The sequence below is a fragment of the Acyrthosiphon pisum genome, chromosome A1 (genome assembly GCF_005508785.2).
Source record: "Acyrthosiphon pisum isolate AL4f chromosome A1, pea_aphid_22Mar2018_4r6ur, whole genome shotgun sequence".
Lineage (NCBI taxonomy): Eukaryota > Metazoa > Arthropoda > Insecta > Hemiptera > Aphididae > Acyrthosiphon > Acyrthosiphon pisum.
Window position 1 is genome coordinate 142,647,478 of NC_042494.1, and position 18,289 is coordinate 142,665,766.

The 18,289-nt window shown below is 28.1% G+C and overlaps 2 protein-coding genes across 4 annotated transcripts; both read left to right on the forward strand.

Annotated features, from left to right (window-relative positions):
- Positions 1-67: 67 nt before the first annotated feature.
- On the forward strand, positions 68-8,303 carry LOC100165605 (hippocampus abundant transcript 1 protein). 3 transcript variants are annotated; one of them, XM_008181581.3, is made up of 13 exons: positions 68-198; positions 391-580; positions 723-818; positions 903-965; positions 1,032-1,159; positions 1,241-1,355; positions 1,441-1,653; positions 1,723-1,836; positions 2,643-2,824; positions 3,614-3,711; positions 3,777-3,976; positions 4,083-4,200; positions 7,392-8,303. In XM_008181581.3, exons 2-13 carry the CDS (start codon positions 443-445, stop codon positions 7,448-7,450), a joined length of 1,524 nt encoding a protein of 507 aa, XP_008179803.1. In that variant the 5' UTR covers positions 68-198; positions 391-442; the 3' UTR covers positions 7,451-8,303. The 3 variants fall into 3 exon arrangements, with proteins under 3 accessions (XP_008179803.1, XP_008179806.1, XP_029344347.1); XM_008181584.3 differs by having other exon boundaries at positions 85-173; positions 7,392-7,570; XM_029488487.1 differs by having other exon boundaries at positions 98-219; positions 7,392-7,570.
- Positions 8,304-9,173: 870 nt separating this feature from the next.
- On the forward strand, positions 9,174-13,347 carry Rad23 (rad23 protein). Its single transcript, NM_001126213.2, is given in 7 exon segments — positions 9,174-9,483; positions 11,008-11,086; positions 11,253-11,451; positions 11,514-11,661; positions 11,732-11,858; positions 12,346-12,659; positions 12,727-13,347. Coding segments are annotated over 7 exon segments (1,044 nt in total). The 5' UTR covers positions 9,174-9,417; the 3' UTR covers positions 12,838-13,347.
- Positions 13,348-18,289: the final 4,942 nt, after the last annotated feature.

An 18,289-nucleotide genomic window follows, 5' to 3' on the forward strand; every position in this document is an offset into this window, starting at 1 on the left:
TAATCGACCAATAGCAGGACGTTTTGAATTTGATATATGTTATCAGCTGTTATCGATATTCGATAACGATAATATCACAGAACAATTTATTTAATCATCACAATAATTCATGAGAAATATTAAAAAATAATATCCAATACCAAAATATGCCAAATAATGAATAACGATTAACGGTAATATTCATAACTTTGTATCTGTGTAAGTAAACTAGATAAAATTGTAAGTTCTGATTTCCCTTATTATGATACTGTCCATTATTCCAACAATGACCATTAGTTAATCGTCATTGAACAGTTCTTTTTAATTATTATTGTTTCATAGAAGTCACGTAATTGACATAATTATTGTATAGTATTTATATTTATTTAATTTTATTATTAATTGCAATAGCTAAAATGACGTATGATTAATTATCTATCTCCTGAATTAAATAATTACACAAATGGAACAATATTTTCCAACTATTAATGAAGGAAAAAGGCATGAGACACGTTCCACAATGGGTTCAAAAATAAAAATGACCAAGAGTATGTCTGTAATCCGAAGCCACAGATCTATTCTGAGTGACGGAATATTAATGGTAAAATAAAGTTTTATTTATTGTTTTTACAAGTATAGATTGAAAGTCAATTGTTACCCTTGTAGAGTCTTTATTAATACTCATACAAATTGTAAAAATATTAAAATATTGTGTTTAATGTATTTCTTTCATTTTTATTTAGAAATCAGGAATAGGTAAACCATCAATTTACCATGCTTTAGTCATTATATTCTTAGAATATTTTGCTTGGAGCTTACTTACTTTACCAGTAATATCAGTAAGTATAAAATTAATTAGAAATAATTGTTTATACTTTACAGCAAGCTATTATATACATTAAAAAAATATATTTATTTTACAGAAATTAAATAATACATTCCAAGATCATGCTTTGCTCATGAATGGTATTATTTGGGGTATAAAGGTATGAATATATATTGTTATTCTTACCTATTTTATTATTTTAATAATATTTAAAAAATTTTTTTAGGGTATTCTATCATTCCTAAGTGCCCCATTGATTGGTGCCTTATCTGATGTTTGGGGGCGCAAATTATTTCTATTATTAACTGTATTTTTCACTTGTATTCCAATACCATTTATGTGTATTGATTCTGGGTAATTTTTAAAATTTTAACTTATATTATCAAATTAGTCAACTTTTACTTATCTAATGAGATGTAAAATATTTATTTATAGGTGGTTCTTTGCCTTGATAAGTATTTCCGGTTTATTTTCTGTAACATTTTCAGTTGTATTTGCTTATGTAGCAGATGTAAGTGATGAGAAAGAAAGGAGTTGCTATTATGGCTGGGTAAATACTTCAAAATGAATTTAAATACATTAAACCACATTGTAATTATTTTAAAAATAAATATCATTCATCAATTTTTTTTTAGATAACTGGAACATTTGGAGCTAGTATGGTTTTTGGACCAGCCCTTGGTTCATATATTATGGAAATCTACAATACTAGTTTTGTTGTATTTTTAGCATCATTAATAGCACTTTTAAATGTTTTTTTCATAATCGTTGTTGTTCCGGAAAGTCTACCACATAAACAACGAACATCTACTAATTGTATATCTTGGAAAAAAGCGGATCCATTTGTTGTAAGTACCTACTTAGTAAAAAAAAAACAATAAAAAAGTATCTGTATTTGTATTTTATTTTATTTAAAGGCTTTGAGGATGGTTGGTCGAGATCGAACTATATTGATATTATGCTTAACAGTGTTTTTGTCATATCTCCCTGAAGCTGGAGAATACTCTTCATTATTTGTATATTTGAGACTTGTAAGTATTAAAATTTAATATGAATATTAGGCATTGTTTAAATAATAATGTCTTAATTTTAAAATTTATATCTTTTGGATTCTAAAAGGTTATTATAATAATTTTACAATGATGTGTACTATTTTTTTTTCTTTAATATCTTTTCTCTAGGCCTTATGGGTCAAACAAATTTCAACCAGATTTGGACAATACCAATATTTTCATTTTTTTGTTTTTCAAAAAAACGACTAACCAAAATTTTTATTAAGTGCTTAGAATTTTCCATTTATGGTGTAATAAAATTTTTTTTACTATTTTTGAGCTATTTATAGACATTTAAGAGGATGTTACACCGGCATTTGTTGTGTCTATCTTACAAATGTAAAACAACAAAAACTGTAGCACGTGAGAAAGAGCCGAGAAGGCTACAGTCATAACTAAAAATCAAAATGTTCACCACATAAAAAGGAGAATTTTAAGTGTGAAATAAAGTTTTTATTTTTTGGTATTGGAACTACCAAAAAAGTTATTCAACTTTGTAAAACATAAAAATAATGAATTTTGAAACAATAACAACTTTTTTTGTAAAAGTGATATAAAAAAATTAAAAACGATATTTTACAGATAATGTTCTCAGTAATATTGTATATCAATTTGGTGTGTGTCAAACCTAAAAAATGAATATCTGAAGTTTATAATTTTAATAGGGACTTGTCTAATGTGTGATCTACCGATAAATGGTTAACTAAAATTGATGTTAAATTAGATTAATTTAATATAATATTTATTATGTAACAAATATTTTAACTTAATAATTTTTATTTTAGGTAATGGGATTCAGTATGTTCAAAGTATCATTACTTATTGCATTACTAGGACTGTTTTCAGCAGCTATTCAATCTGTGCTTGGCATAATAATGAAAATGATGGGAGCTAAATACACAATAATGATTGGTTTGGTATTTGAAATCATGCAACTTATGTGGTTTGGATTTGGTTCAGAGACTTGGTATGTTATATATTTCTTTACATTAATTAATTAAATATTAAAATTCTCTTATTCTGTAGCTGAAACTTAAATATGCTTAAAAAAAATAATTGAATGTTAAAATTGGTTGTTTATTATATTATTTATTAAAGGCCCCTTTGGTGCAAATAGCTCAAATTTTTTGGGTGGACAGAATTACCCTATCATATTAACTAAAAGAGAAACTTCTTATAAAACCTTGCATAACGACAATATTATTGATACTCATATATTTTAGACAATATCACACAATAAATAAACAAACTGTAAATTAAAAACTAACTACAATAACTAATTTATGGCAGTCAATAACACGACAGCAACAATTACTGAAAAATAAAATATAACAAAACTATGAATGGCAAGATGCATCTCATAGCCCAACGACAACTGCTGCTCACTTTCCAATTCCTGAGGGTGCAATGTCCCCGGAAAAATGAGACTTGTTATATTTACTTTTATAGTGAATTTACTGTTAATTTACTACAGGAATTTTACTGTATTTGGACGTTTATTGGAATAACCTGTCTTAGGTACCTCTAACTCATGTGAAGGGCTCGAAACTGGTCCATTCTAATAATACTACAATGGTATAACAAATATATTATTGACATTCAAATTAGTAAAAAAAATATTTTATTAAATTCATAATTTAAATTATTTATCTGTACTGTAAGTAGGTATACGTTTTCTCATTGAATATGTTGCTTCACCACTGCTTATTGTTTACGACTTATGAGGCATTATCATATATATATTTATATTTAATAGGGTCATGTGGTCTGCCTGTTTTTTGGCTGCCATTTCAAGTGTTACATATCCTGCTATTAGTTCATTTGTTTCCATTCATTCAGATGCAGATAAGCAAGGTTAAAATTTTTTATAAAATTTGAATGTTCAAAATAAAACTAATAGAATTTGATTTTTTATTTAGGTGTGGTTCAAGGTGTGGTGACCGGAGTAAGAGGCCTTTGTGGTGGATTAGGACCTGCAATGTTTGGATTCATATTTTATTTGTTTGATGTTAATTTGAATGAAGGAATGCAAATAGCACATACTACTCAACATTCACTTAATAGTTCAGTCATAATTAAACATTTAAAGTACAATATAAATAACGACCCATCTTCTTCGGTAATAACTGTTAACTAAATATGTAAAATAATTATTGATATTACTTCTTTAAATATATTATTTATATTAACTTATTAATCATTTGTATTATCTTTTGTAATTTTAGATGATTCCAGGACCACCATTTGTCTTTGGTTCACTTCTTGTTATGTGTGCATTATTGGTCTCTGTTTTTATTCCGGAAAATGTTCCCAATGGCTCTGACCAACGTCATAAACAAATTGGTAAACATAATTATTTGATTTTATTTATTTAATGGGATAATTTAATATTTAATTAAATAATAACTATTATATAAATAGTATTTATGACATTTTTAATTTTCAGTAAACATACTATTTTTATAGCATCTAAAAAAATGTAATTAAAAATGATACAAAATGTAGTTATGAGTTAAAAGTGTGGCTGTTAGTGGAGTAACCAGGGTGAAAAAAGCCCTTGTATAAATATAAAGAATATTCAAAACTAATATTAAAATGTATTATAATACTGAAAAAATATACTTATGTAAGTTTTCCACCTATAATAACATAATGTTGGGGCTAGTCAGATAAGCAATTTACATAAAAAAAATACAAATACATTTTTTTGAATTTAGATGTAATTCAGTACATTTGTGCAATAACAATTTAGTTTCTTGTGTTTATATCGTAATATTATTCTTAATTTTTTTATTTTTATTTTCAGGGAACTACACTAGTTTTAATATTTGGTGGCGATTAAAGTACATTTTTTTTGTTGCTAAAAACAACTTTATAACATTTTCCATTTAAGGAACCACTGTTATTTTAATGAATAATCATGGGTGTAGCCATAAGGGTGGATCCTCCCATGAGATTTTTTAGATTATAAGTGAAGCAATAATTGTACCGATTACAAAACAGTTTTTCTTTTATCTGTCATCACCTTTTGCAGCAGTAAAAATCCTTTGATTTTCAAGTTCAAAATATTATCTGGTTTGGAAGTGATTCTATTTGGTATTTTAAAAAAAAGTGAAAAATGTTTTGAAAAAGATAAGATATTCTCAGTAGTTTTCAAGTTGGGAAAAAAAAGGAGAAAACAGATTTTTACTCAAAACTAGTTTAAAAAAATTAATTTTGTTTTTTGTTGTAACTCTAAAAAAAAACCGTACACTAGTTAAATTAAATTTTTACCAAATGTTTATATCACCATTTTTTTATACACGATAACATTTTTTTAATATTTTAACTCTATGCTATTTATAAGCAGAAAAAATGCTATTTTCATTAAATTGTTGTCCATACAATTTTATTCACTTGGTCAAAAATCTAATACAACGTTTCACATACGTTGATGTTAATGGAAATTTAAAAAAAAGTTGAGCGTAAGTCACAAAACTTTTAATGAGCATCTGAAGTTAGACTTGGATATTTACCTGTAAATTAACAAAATTTCAGGAATTTTCTTATTTTGTTGTAATTCAAAAACAAATAACCATAATATGTACTTGAACTATTCACCAAATGTTTTTATTATATAGTTTTCAATACATTCAAATTATTTTGACTTATTTTAAGTTATTAATAAAATTTTTAACTATTTTTGGTTTTTTTTCTACAGATGTTAATAAGTTTCTAAATTTACTTATCTAGACACTAAAGCACCTACTGTATAACAGATCAGTACCCTCTTTCCCACTTTTTTATATATAAAATTAATGCAGGGGGGCACTACCTAGTGGTTTATCTTAAAAATCATAACCCTCCCAACACTAAGATTATATTATGTGAAATTAATTTGTATTTATAACTTAAAATTATCATAGTAGATACTTTGAACTATGAATAACTGAACATAAATCATTAATAATAATAAGAAACAATAATGGGGACAAATTACCTCTTTGAAGAACATGTGACAAAACCCAATCCCAATCTGACATATCATTATTAATTTGTATACATTGTTTTCTTCCAGGGATCGTAACCGTTTCAAAATTTAACGGTTAAGGTTTTAGTTCTTGAGAACGGTTTTCTAAATTTTCTGGTTTTGGTTTAGGTTTTAAGACCGGTTTTTTAAATTTTTTGGTTTTGGTTTCGGTTTTAAAAAAAGTTTTTCAAATATTTTATCGGTTTAAAGAACGGTTTTAGAAAATTTTCGGTTTTGGTTTTTGGAACGGTTTTTAAAAATTTCCATTTTATTTTCCTGTCTAATTACTGTAGATTCGATTTTTATTATCTATTAACTATTATAAGGGTCGAGTCTAAAGCCCTGAAATATGGCTACTTTGTATAATTAGTTTACAATATACGATATAACAAAATAAACGTTCAGCAGAACTAATTTCGTGTTATTAACTTGAATATTTTGTACCTAATTTAGGTGCCTCATGCCTACTTTTGCATTCGACATAATATTATGTTGCCATATGGTTGAGATCATTATTTGATTACATTAATATTTAATTGTATATTACAATAACATCACACTATATTATTTGTACTTTCAATTTTCAATCATAAGTTTAGTAATAATATATATTATATTAATATTTCGTAATACTCAATAACTGCATCGGGATTTTTATCAATAAATCTAAACATAATAATTTCTTCGTATAAAAATAGTAGAATTACAAATAATATAATTAACATTTAACTTTATGGAATTCAAAGAAACCGACATTAGTTTTAAATTTTAATCCGTTTTTCAAGAACAGTACAAGAGCGGTTTTTCAATTCTATGGTTTCGGTTTGGGTTTTGAAAACGGTTTCTTAAGGTCTTAGGTTTCGGTTACGGTTTTTTAACCGGTGTTTCAAAACTTTTGGTTCCGGTTCCAGTTCCGGTGTTCAGAAATGAGAAAACCGGTTAAACCGGTTTCGATCCCTGTTTTCTTCCTAATAAAAAAATCATAAACCATGATAATAACAAGGGTTCATCCACCACCATCGAATTAAGCTTAGATATCGAAATATAATGATATACTGTAAAATGCCTTACACAAGTCTGCATAGACTCTACCTCCGGCCTTCACAGTGGATACTAAGTCAGTATAGTCCATAAAAAAATTTGTAATTATTGACATGGATTGCCAAAGAACGTTTTGAGCAGAATCCAATTTCCTCTTAAAAACGTTACAAAACTTGACTCCACATTTTCATAAATTAATTGAAATGGAACACAAAACTATGACATTGGTCTAAAATTACTTATTAATGATCAATCTCCAGAGTTTGATAAAGTTTATTAGAGTTTTATCAGATATACTTAAGATTAATTGCCAGTGTTTTGGAAAACTACTTATCTCTAATGACAGAAATAACTTATATAATATATAAATGTATTGATTAAGTTATAAATATCTACAAAATAATACTGAAATACCATGTTTTATTATTATTTTGAAATAAATATAGTTATTTTTTTATACATTGTGTATCTATTTATGTTACAGGTTCTTCAACTCAAGTACAGTACCAAATTGGTCGAGTAAATGTTCAATCTTATCTTTAATTGATTGTCTAGTCACATATTATATTTAATGTTTAGTGTTAGTTTCTTAAAAAAGAAAATAGTAACTACCTTTTGTGATTTGTGTTAAAGCTTATATATTTAAAATTTATTTGATATTTATTTCACATTGAGTTGAACTATACTATGAAGAAAATAGTTACTATACAATATTATTAAAATAATTCCTATGGAAGCATTATTTACTTTATATGTTAATTTATTATTTAACATAGTATTTATACACTATACACAAGGTGTCTTAAAGCTTGTGCATTCACTATTAATTATAAATAGATAATCAATTTATAAAAAGTAAAATCATGATGTTTATTCTACAAATGTTTTTTTCAGCTAAATAAGCATATATAGATAGGTACATACATTATTAATTTAATTAATTTGATATGTATGTTGAGTTTTGTGTATACTTTAAACATTTAATATTTTAAATTACTAATTGGACAATGTTAATGGAATATTGTAAAAATAAGTGCATTAAAAAAAAAATCTATTTGGATGTATAAAATAAGAATTAAGTATTTATAGTTGACTGTTCATTGTATTGTGAATTATTCTTCATATTTAGTGTATTCACATTCTCATAATTCTCATTTTGTTATCTAAGTTAATGTATGTGTTAAATTTTTAATTTACTTACAACTTATTCATATTCCTGATCTCTGTTAAGTTAGTTAAAACTTTAAAAACGATATTAATTTATTATGCACCCAAATTAAAATATCCCTAGATAAAAAAATAATTCCATATTATTGAGTTAATTAGAATTTGCTATTTTCGTATTGAAACGCTAAGTATTATATTTAAATGCTAAATAAAATTTATTTAATTGGCATGTTGTTTTTGTTTCTTCACAACAGTGGCGCAACCATGTAGGGGGGAGCGGGTCCAGGCCTCCATCTTGGGCAATACCCAGCTATAATAGCTAATAGGGTATACTACCCAAATAGTATGAAAAAAGTTTCGTAATGTTCTAACAAGTGTGGGACCCCCCTCCTCTTGAATAAATTCTGGTAGCACTGCTTCGCAATCATATCAATAAACATATTTATTAATAAGACTATGTTCACAATGTGCACGTGTCTTTGTCAGATGACTTTTTACGATAATTCATTTATCAGTGCCTGACTGCTGTTCAGTTCATCGGAGACCCAACATAAAAATGAATTGTAATTTTAAAAGTTTGTGGCTTGAGAGGATGACTGTCGGAAGTTTTGGCGGTTTTTGCGAGGGTCATGGAGAGTAAAACGATCGAAATTGTTCGTGTATTTGCGCGAGCAGCGGTAGATGATTGTAATGCGCAAGCGCGCACTAAAATAATGGCCATGTTATATATTTTCTGTCCATTCAAAAAAGCCATAGTCACGGTGTGACATTAAAATGGCTGTAGGTGCGATGACGAGACGCGGGCGTGAACTGACGTCACATCGTGTCAATTAAATAGACATATTTTGATATCAGAGTTGATAATGTAACGTCAACGTTTTTCATTTCCAACGTCGACATTTTGGTGTACAATTTTGTTATTGTTCGAAGCACTCGAATCCGGGAAATTCGCATCAATCGACTTTTTTATAACTAAAATCCAGACCGTGAAAAACACGAAATTCCAAATCTATAGTTTTCATTTTTTCCATGATGAATTCGTGATATGTAGTTTAGGTTATGTTTCCTACGTCGTCCATACCTACAACTCTTTGACCATAATTGTCTACCTTTAGGCTTCAATCACATCACATCACGGGAGCACGGCGATGAAAAACAGTTTTTGCTGATAATTTTTTAATGTTAAATTTTTACCAACAAGTTAAATCGAATTAAATTTGTTGATGGTTAATGTTATTGCTTAATCTATTGCTCTTACTAGTTTCTAACTCTTAAACAGTACATTTTACGAATCTATTGACGTCTTACACCGCTTGTTGGCTTTGTATTCGGAAGCATCAACAATGCTTATCACGTTCAAAAATTTGCAACAGCACACATTCAAACTGGAAATTGATTCGGACCAAACGGTAATATATTTAATTTTCTAACGTAGTGTGTTCATACAAATTTTAACGAAGTACTGTTTCTAATCAATACATCTAATATTTTAAGTATACTCATAACATTACTCTCATGTTCTTAAGTGTAGGTACCTAAACCTAATCTAAAATGCTGCTTTTTTTCATTTCTTTACTGACATTTATTACATTGCAATACACTCAAATTAAATATAGTAATTGTGTACTATGTAATTTCTTTCATTTAATTATGTTTGTTATACGATTAATTAAGATGCTCGTAGGTTACACTAACAAGTCAAACATTATTATTATTAATAGTTTTTATTTTTAACTATGTTAACTTAATTTAACTTTCATAATATGCATAAACATTGTTAAAAAAAAATTGTGCTTAAGTAAGTAAACGCAATTTTAAACAAAAAATATTTTTATTTTTTTTTTTAATATTACCTTCATTTATCATCAATATTTTGACGTAAATGTATTGTTTTTCCTTTAACTCGTTTAATAATGTTAATTTTATATGCGCTAGCCAGTGGCTGACAAGATTTAACCTGCGGGCACCAGTCGCCGCTTGTAAAATATGATAATGCGATAATGAATGGCCAATATAAATTTCCAATGTGTTTTTCTATAGCGGCCTAATAAATACTTTATATAAAATGGGTTACTGTATATCAACAACGTGCCATGGGTGCCCATTTACTCTTGTCAACTATATATTGATACCGGCATTCAACATATTAAAATTAAGAGAAAACTAATCTGTTCAAACCCCAAAAGACTAGTATTTAATCTTATAATAAAAATAAACATTCAATTTTTATAAAATGTAAGCAATTATTATAACCCAGCATCTTTAATTTTCTAAGATTGAACTATTAATTACAATAAAAAATTCTTAAATAGGTTTTAATAATTTTAAAATAGTTTTTATAACACTAATTAATGATTAGATTGATGTATGTTAAAGATTGTATTACATGTTTTATAATATTAATACTAGCTTACACAGGAATGCGTTGCTATTGCTAGGTTTTTGTGATAATGCGAGCAGTATATTATCAGGTAGGCAATCTACCTGCTGTAGGTCACGGACCCCGTGTGGTGTGTAAGAGTATAATTTAACTTCAAAGTATCAAAAAATGCAAAATATTGGTCCACTGAAACCGTGGTCTGAACTCTATACATTCAGTACTATAATATAAAATAGGCTTATCGCATTAGTAATAATAATAGCCAATAAACCAATAGCAACCATTTATATTCAAAAATAATAACATCAAAATCCCTGTTTGAGAACATCCCCAGGTTACACCTCTTATTTACCTTTTTTCCGACAAAATGTCTTCCCAAAGGTCTAATCTATCTGTACCAAATTTCATCGCAATCAGATGAACTGTTTAGGAATGCTTAAAGAACACAGTCAGTCAGTCTCAAACATTTTTTATCTTTTATATATTTATATATTTAATGTATAAATAGTTAAAAAAAAAACAATGACAAATTTAATAAGTTTGAAATTTATAGGTGAGACAGTTAAAAGAAAAACTGCAAGCTGAAAAAGGATCTGAATATTTGGCAGAAAACCAAAAATTGATTTATGCCGGTTGGTTTTGCTTATTTTTAACATAATATAGATTAAATATAAAATATTATTATAATTAAAATTTAACTATTAAAATATATAATATCTTCTTCTTTTTATTATTATTATTATTATTATTATTATTATTATTATTATTACCTAATACATTTTTTTAATAAATAAACAGGAAAAATACTTAGTGATGATACTAAAATCAGTGATTGTAACATTGACTCAAAAAAATTTGTGGTGGTTATGGTTTCAAAAGCAACTGGTGCGGTTACTGCTACTAGTGCCACTAATACTGCTAGTGCTGCTAGTGCCACAAGTGTTAGTGATACTAAATCAACACCATCAGTTTCAACACCTATGATACCAGCAGACAAGTAAAATTTGCCGATATATTTCAATCTTTCTCATACATTTATTATCAATATTTTTCTTACAGTTCTTCTATACCGATTGCACAACCTAGAGTTGTAGAGCAATTACCATCGCCAGTAGAAACACGTGCTTCTGAACCAGAATCTGCATCTAATGATGAAACTGAAAGAACGATCCAAAATATTATGGATATGGGATATGAAAGACCACAGGTTGGAAAATGTTCTCTTCTATTCATATTATAATTATGAACCCATTTTTTATTTTTATTTCCAATTTAAGGTTGAGGAAGCTCTTAGAGCTAGTTTTAACAATCCAGACAGAGCAGTTGAATATTTACTTACTGGAATACCTCAGGAACTTCTAACTGATCCAACTATTTCTCCAAATAGGAGTGTGCTCAGTGAAGGTAATCCTCAAAATATAGTTTTATTAAAATTAATTTAAAATGTAAGATATATATGTTATTATTTAAATTATAAATAACCCATCATCGAAAATGATGGTGGTAGGACCTTCTATACTCAGGTAGTGACCGATTTTCGTCCAGTTCTGTCAGACTACACTCATAATTTTAATCGGTGTTCATCGTCACCTTTCATAATGTCGGCCACAGCCAAAAAATTGCTTACTAAAAAAAAAATTAGGAGTACTTATTTTTAAACTATAAACTAACGAATAAATACACAGTTCTTATTTATTTTAAAGTTTTCTGTATTTAGTGAGTTTTCATTATTCATGATACACTATTTGGATTTCTTTTCATTAATCACAGGTATTTTCCATTTATTTCTAGCACCCGTTACTTATATATATTTTGTATTTTAATAGTCTTTATTATTTTATAATCTTCTTTATATACTTGTATAATAAGTTGTACTCTTTATTGTTTTAAGACTCAGGTGATTTATCTGGTAGTAGCCAAGTTCCTGCAACTGATCCTTTAGCTTTTTTGCGCAACCAACCAACATTTCAACAAATGCGTACTGTTGTTCAGCAAAATCCCGAATTATTAAACTCTGTACTGCAACAAATTGGACAAACCAACCCAGCACTGTTGCAAATGATTTCTAATAATCAAGAAGCATTTGTGCGCATGTTAAACGAACCTAATGAAGGTGCTGCTGCAGCACCAGCAGCTGCTAGTAGAGGACCAGCTGATGGATTCGAAGTGCCTGTATCTACACAAGACAAAGAAGCCATAGATAGAGTAAGTATTTCAACATATTAACATCTATCAGAAGATAATTATTAATTTTAATTTTACATTTTTTCAGTTGAAAGCGTTAGGTTTTCCAGAACACCAAGTTGTGCAGGCATATTTTGCATGTGAAAAGAATGAAAATATGGCTGCAAATTTATTATTGACACAAGAACCTGATGATTAAAATACCATGACTTCAAGACTGAAAGGATTTTGCTGAATAAGTACATATTAAAACAAAATTGCTGTGTATTTAACAAATTAATCTGAGAAATAGTAATTGTTTGTTTTGGAAAATTTGCTTCAAAAAAAAAAAAAAAAACTATTTATAATATCTTAGAGCTAGAGCAGTCCTTAAAGTTATTTCTTTTATTTTGGTTAATTTTATTGTGTTAATTTTTCTGATGGAAATAAAATCAATTTCTTAATACATAATTTTTTTATTAATTGTAAATGATTTTTTTCCCATTTTAGTTTTCAAACATTTAAAAACAAATAAATTCAACATATTATATTTAATGTGAACGTCATATTTAATTATTTTTAAAAGACTTGTATTTTTACCTCCAAACCTAGTATCACAGTACAAATAATTTGTAGTGTATTCTTCGCATTTAATGAAATATAATATTTGTGTACATTGATAGACAATAAGGATGTCAGAAATAAACAACATTATGTTATTATTCTTAAACACTCCGTTATTACAAAATCTTAATGGAAAAAAAGTGTCTATAGATTGGCAAATCATTTTTAACTTAATAGATTTTTAGGTTAGTATAATAAATGTTACAATTAATAGCCTGATTTATGACAAATGTCAATAATTTCTTTAAATCAATTATATTATAAATATTTTACCATTGCTTATTCATATAAACCTTTTTGAATTATAAAATTATCAGACCTTGTTTATTTTTTCTAATGCTCTCATATTGAAACTTTGTATTAGTACCTGCTAATTTTTATCATTAGCTGTTGTATTGTTGCAAGAATTTTATACCTGGAATAGTTCATCAATGGAGACCGAATTTTTGTGCTGCTAACACCTAAAAACCTTGCAATTAAAATGCTAAATGTACAACATTTTGCAAAAATACATTTTTATTAGGAATTATATAACAAATTTTTCTTCAAATTTTATTTTTATTTCTATTAATTTTTATAATATTATTATTTATTAGTTAGCATACTATTAACTATTATACAATAATATACCAAAGTTAAATTATAATTTAGTTTAATTTAAATAAAATAACAATAAATTTACAAATTTAAAATACACAATATACAAATTAAACTGACTTACAATATTTGATTAAAATGTATTTAATATCTTGTACGTTTCTAAGGTTTTCTCTGTAAAGTTATGTCTTCTGACACTTAATATGTGTTTTAATATTTTGAAAACACACGTTCTACATATCGGGCATTGTTTGTAGCAATGAAAAAAGCAGGATCTTCTTTTAAATCTTTGTTATATGTGTATAAGTAATCGACAATTGTAATAGTATTGTCGTTATTTTAACTATGTTGTATTATATCGATATATTATATTGTTAGATATAAAAGTTCAATACTTCATATTATAACAATATATACTCTGTTCAAAATGAGATGATGACTCGGTGGCCAAGTTGTGAGCATGGGCGTGGCTTTGTTGACCATACGAAAACTGATCGCCGCCGAGTCATAATCTCATTTTGAACAGAGTATAGTATAACAATGATAAAGTAGATAGATGATATAAAAGATTATGGAGCAAAAATATTTGTAGGTACAAAAGTACAAATTAATACAATTTCATAAAAAAAAAACAAACATGCAATTTTTTGCGAAATAAAACTGTCTTTAAATTAATCTACATATTTTGATTTGGTTTTGTAGCTTGTTTCTATAGAATTTATAACACGCCAAAATAAGTTGAAATTGCATGGTAATCTGATATTTATTCATCACAATTGAATCACAAACAAATTATCATGACATGTGATTTTCTTGTTAAGTGATATTAACAAAGGTACCTACTGAAGTATAAAAACAAATGTTAATTGTATGTATTAATTGAAATTATAATCCTATAACTTACAAACGTTAAAATGATTGGACATTTCCCATTATTAAAAATACATAATCCATCAATTATAATATGTAAATGGTTAGCAGTGCTTGATTTTAGGTTACAACTTATAAGATTATTCTAACCATATTCAAATATTTACGCTATTATCATACCATGTAGATAAATAAAATAAAAATTTTGAAAAAATAACTTGCTCATAATATTGTGGTACTTTGCAGAATTATTATAAAAACAGTATTTTATATTGATGCATAAGCAATCTTAAAACAGTACATACTTATTGTTATTAATTATATACATTTCAAAATTATTTTCCTTACGTTTATCATGTATTTGCGAATTGCCTATATGGCTATATTGCCTATATTATAATGATTAATGTAATAATGTCTATATTAAATGTATACAATTTAGGTTTATGCTTGATTAGTATAACCGTCGATTATAAATACAAGTATACTTGTTGACTCATTATGATTAGCTTCGGATGAGAAGAATTCTTTTTTCTACCAGTAGCATAATTCATAAATATACTGCGACGCGACTGTGACAAAACAGTGTCACGATTCACGGAGGGCTTTAAAAAGGAATTTCCTGAATATTAGGTACTTTCCCGTGTAAATATTTTCTAATATTTAAATTCCCGCCTTTTATTTTCTTGGGTAGTATTTTGATGTTTAATATTTTCCTGAATTATATTTTCATCGATTTTTAATTCTTAAGAATAATTTCCCTCTAAAATGCACTTTCCCGAATTCGATTTTAGTAAGAAGTGATTTCCAGTTAATATTAGTTCCCATCACAAAAGCATTTCCGAAAAATATTTTCCTGAATTTAATTGTTCCTGCCGAATATTTTCCCGAAAATTATGCGGCACGGGGTACCGACTCACGGGCGTGTAGCGGGAATTGGGATCCAGGAACTATTGCAATGAGTACCGCTTAACGTGATCAGTGATCACTGGTTTATAGAATTAACCGTTTATTGGAATCAAAATTGAAAATCCCTAAACAATTAATATTACCTATATTGGCTATATTAATGGTCCCTAAAAAAATGCTTTACGGAATCAACTGGTTAATAGAATCAAAATGGCCTGAACCGATGTGATCACATTAAGCGGTACTCACTACTCACCGTATAAATTATAATACTTATGGCAAAATAACAAATCTGGACGAATGTCACCCGCGACGTTTACGGGTACAACGTACCTATACGTATTATTATAGAGGTGTGGTGTCCGTCTAGTCCGATGGCAGAAAGAGCAGACGCGCACTTATCGATTTTACCTAGTTTCGGCATGTTATCATGAGGATGTGTGATGCGGTCGGGCACACTATAAAATATCGATGTGGCCGTGGGCCAGCCCACTCAACAGTCAACATCTAAAATATTTAGATGAAAATTGTACGCCCGTTGAGCAGGGGGGAGGGAACGGGGATATTTGCCCCGGGCAGCCAATTTTTGATACATTAGGCGGCCAGGCACCGGTGTATATTATTTAAGTAACATTTTTTATTTTTTTGCTAAGAATTTTTTTGAGTATCTAAATTTGAACTTTTTGCATTGCATAACTATGATACGGTCGTATACGCCATTTACTCATTTTGTCAATCAATGATAATTGATAACTATTCATTTTTGTAATTCTTTTATAGTTTACAGTTGTATATTATTTTGACAATAATTAAAATAATGTATCATCATTATCTGTGTTCTTAGCAACAATGCAGCATTTTTATAAGTAGACAATTTTGTGTGGGTGGTCTGTACAATAATGTTAAGCCAGAAAGCAAAAATGTAAATACGGCCCTGGCGCTAAGCTTAAACAAGAACTGTCCTACACAAAGAACATTGGTATTTGGTGCAACTATATAGAGATGGCAATGCATAGGGGTGTACCTACTATATTAGTGAACCGTTTTTATGACGCATCGTCAACAATAGTTTATTTTAAAATTGTACCCAAGCCCTGTTTATGCTAAATCTAAACATACAGGTGGGTGTATTCATTATTATTTACTTAATATGTTTTTCCATTTTTCAATCTTCGCATCTTTTCCTGCTAACTCTTGCAATTTAAATCTGGAATTTTAAATTATAATATTGGCCTCTACGAACATTTATAACGCGCGAATCGTAATTTTTATTATCTGTTATATTCCCGGACCTATTTTCAATCACTATAAATTCAAACAAAATATTTAAACATTTTAAACTATTGAAAAAAAAGCCACGCAGCTTCTTCTATAATTCTATATTATGTAGTAGATTTCGAGTATACCCCTGCATTGAGTAGGTCATGTACCTACTCATGTATGCAATTTTAATTCAATGACAAATCGCATTGTATTGATACTGCAGTGCCAAGGAGACGGGTGGTGGTTGGTGCATAAGCAAATTTTAATAGAATCTATTCAGTATACACATAATATGTCCATATTATTATATAATGTTATATTGAGTACAATATTTTGTCTCCCATGAGGGGGATGGGTGCAGTGGCGCCGAAGTTTTTAAAATGTGGTCGGGCAATTTTAAAACTTCCCGGCCTCAATATCTTAATTATTTAATATAGAGGTACCCTAATATACATTTATTCATAATCACGGTTTAAATATACTCATGCTCATATTAAAGTTGTGAAGTAAATAAAATATGGCCAGCCGGCCACATTTTTTAAAAAAGAGGTCGGGCCACGGCCCGACGTCACCATGGACTTCGGCGCCACTGGATGGGTGTGCCCCCCCCCCCCGCAGATATGCCTCTGATATATTTTGTTATTAAAGTATTTTTTTTTTTTTTTTTAATTCAGTAGATTCAAAAACAGAGGCGCAATTTCAATTGTTTTTCCCAGATAAACAAATAATACAAAATATGTATGCCGAATTGACTCGTGACTACCCCCCTCCCCTTAAGTAATCGTTTACATCCAACAAGATTTTTAAGCCCCGTTTTATTGATATATCCATCAAACCTATTATTTCATTTTTCTTAGCGTGATAAGTACGTAAGGTATTGACATAAAAACGTTATCCATAAAAAAGCTGTCATCAATAGTTATAGCGTACAGCATAATATGGAAATAATATGAAATTCTTCTCATTTACCTATCAACGTGATTACGTTAAAAAACCAGGACGTACCTATTTACAAAATATTTTCGTCATTCAACCACTGAACCACAGCCAGACTTGTAAACAGTTTTAAGTCTAGCAGCTTAATATTAATATTATTTACATATTGTAGACATGTAGATAATATTGTAGAAACCAGAAAGTATAACTAATAAAAATATCGTTCTATACTTCTTTTTCATATTCACACAATACAATTGTTGTTGTTTATTATTTAAATGTAGACTGCATAGATTTGTATGGACGTTGGTACTATCATTCTTTAAATATAATTTACAATAAGTAGATAAAGATGTTCATAGTATAATTACAAAAGTACCACATAATTATAAACCACAAGTCCATAACATAGATATTGATAACAATGTAGAAAAATGGCAATATCATAAATAGTCATAAGTTTTAAATTTTAA

What these genes read in the sequence shown, in the direction of transcription:
- LOC100165605 (XM_008181581.3), top strand. Translation starts at nt 443, where the DNA reads ATGGAACAATATTTTCCAACTATTAATGAAGGAAAAAGGCATGAGACA. An exon ending in TTTATGTGTATTGATTCTGG is followed by an intron (nt 1,160 to 1,240) that starts GTAATTTTTAAA and finishes ATTTATTTATAG; the next exon opens with GTGGTTCTTTGCCTTGATAA. An exon ending in ATAACGACCCATCTTCTTCG is followed by an intron (nt 3,977 to 4,082) that starts GTAATAACTGTT and finishes TTGTAATTTTAG; the next exon opens with ATGATTCCAGGACCACCATT.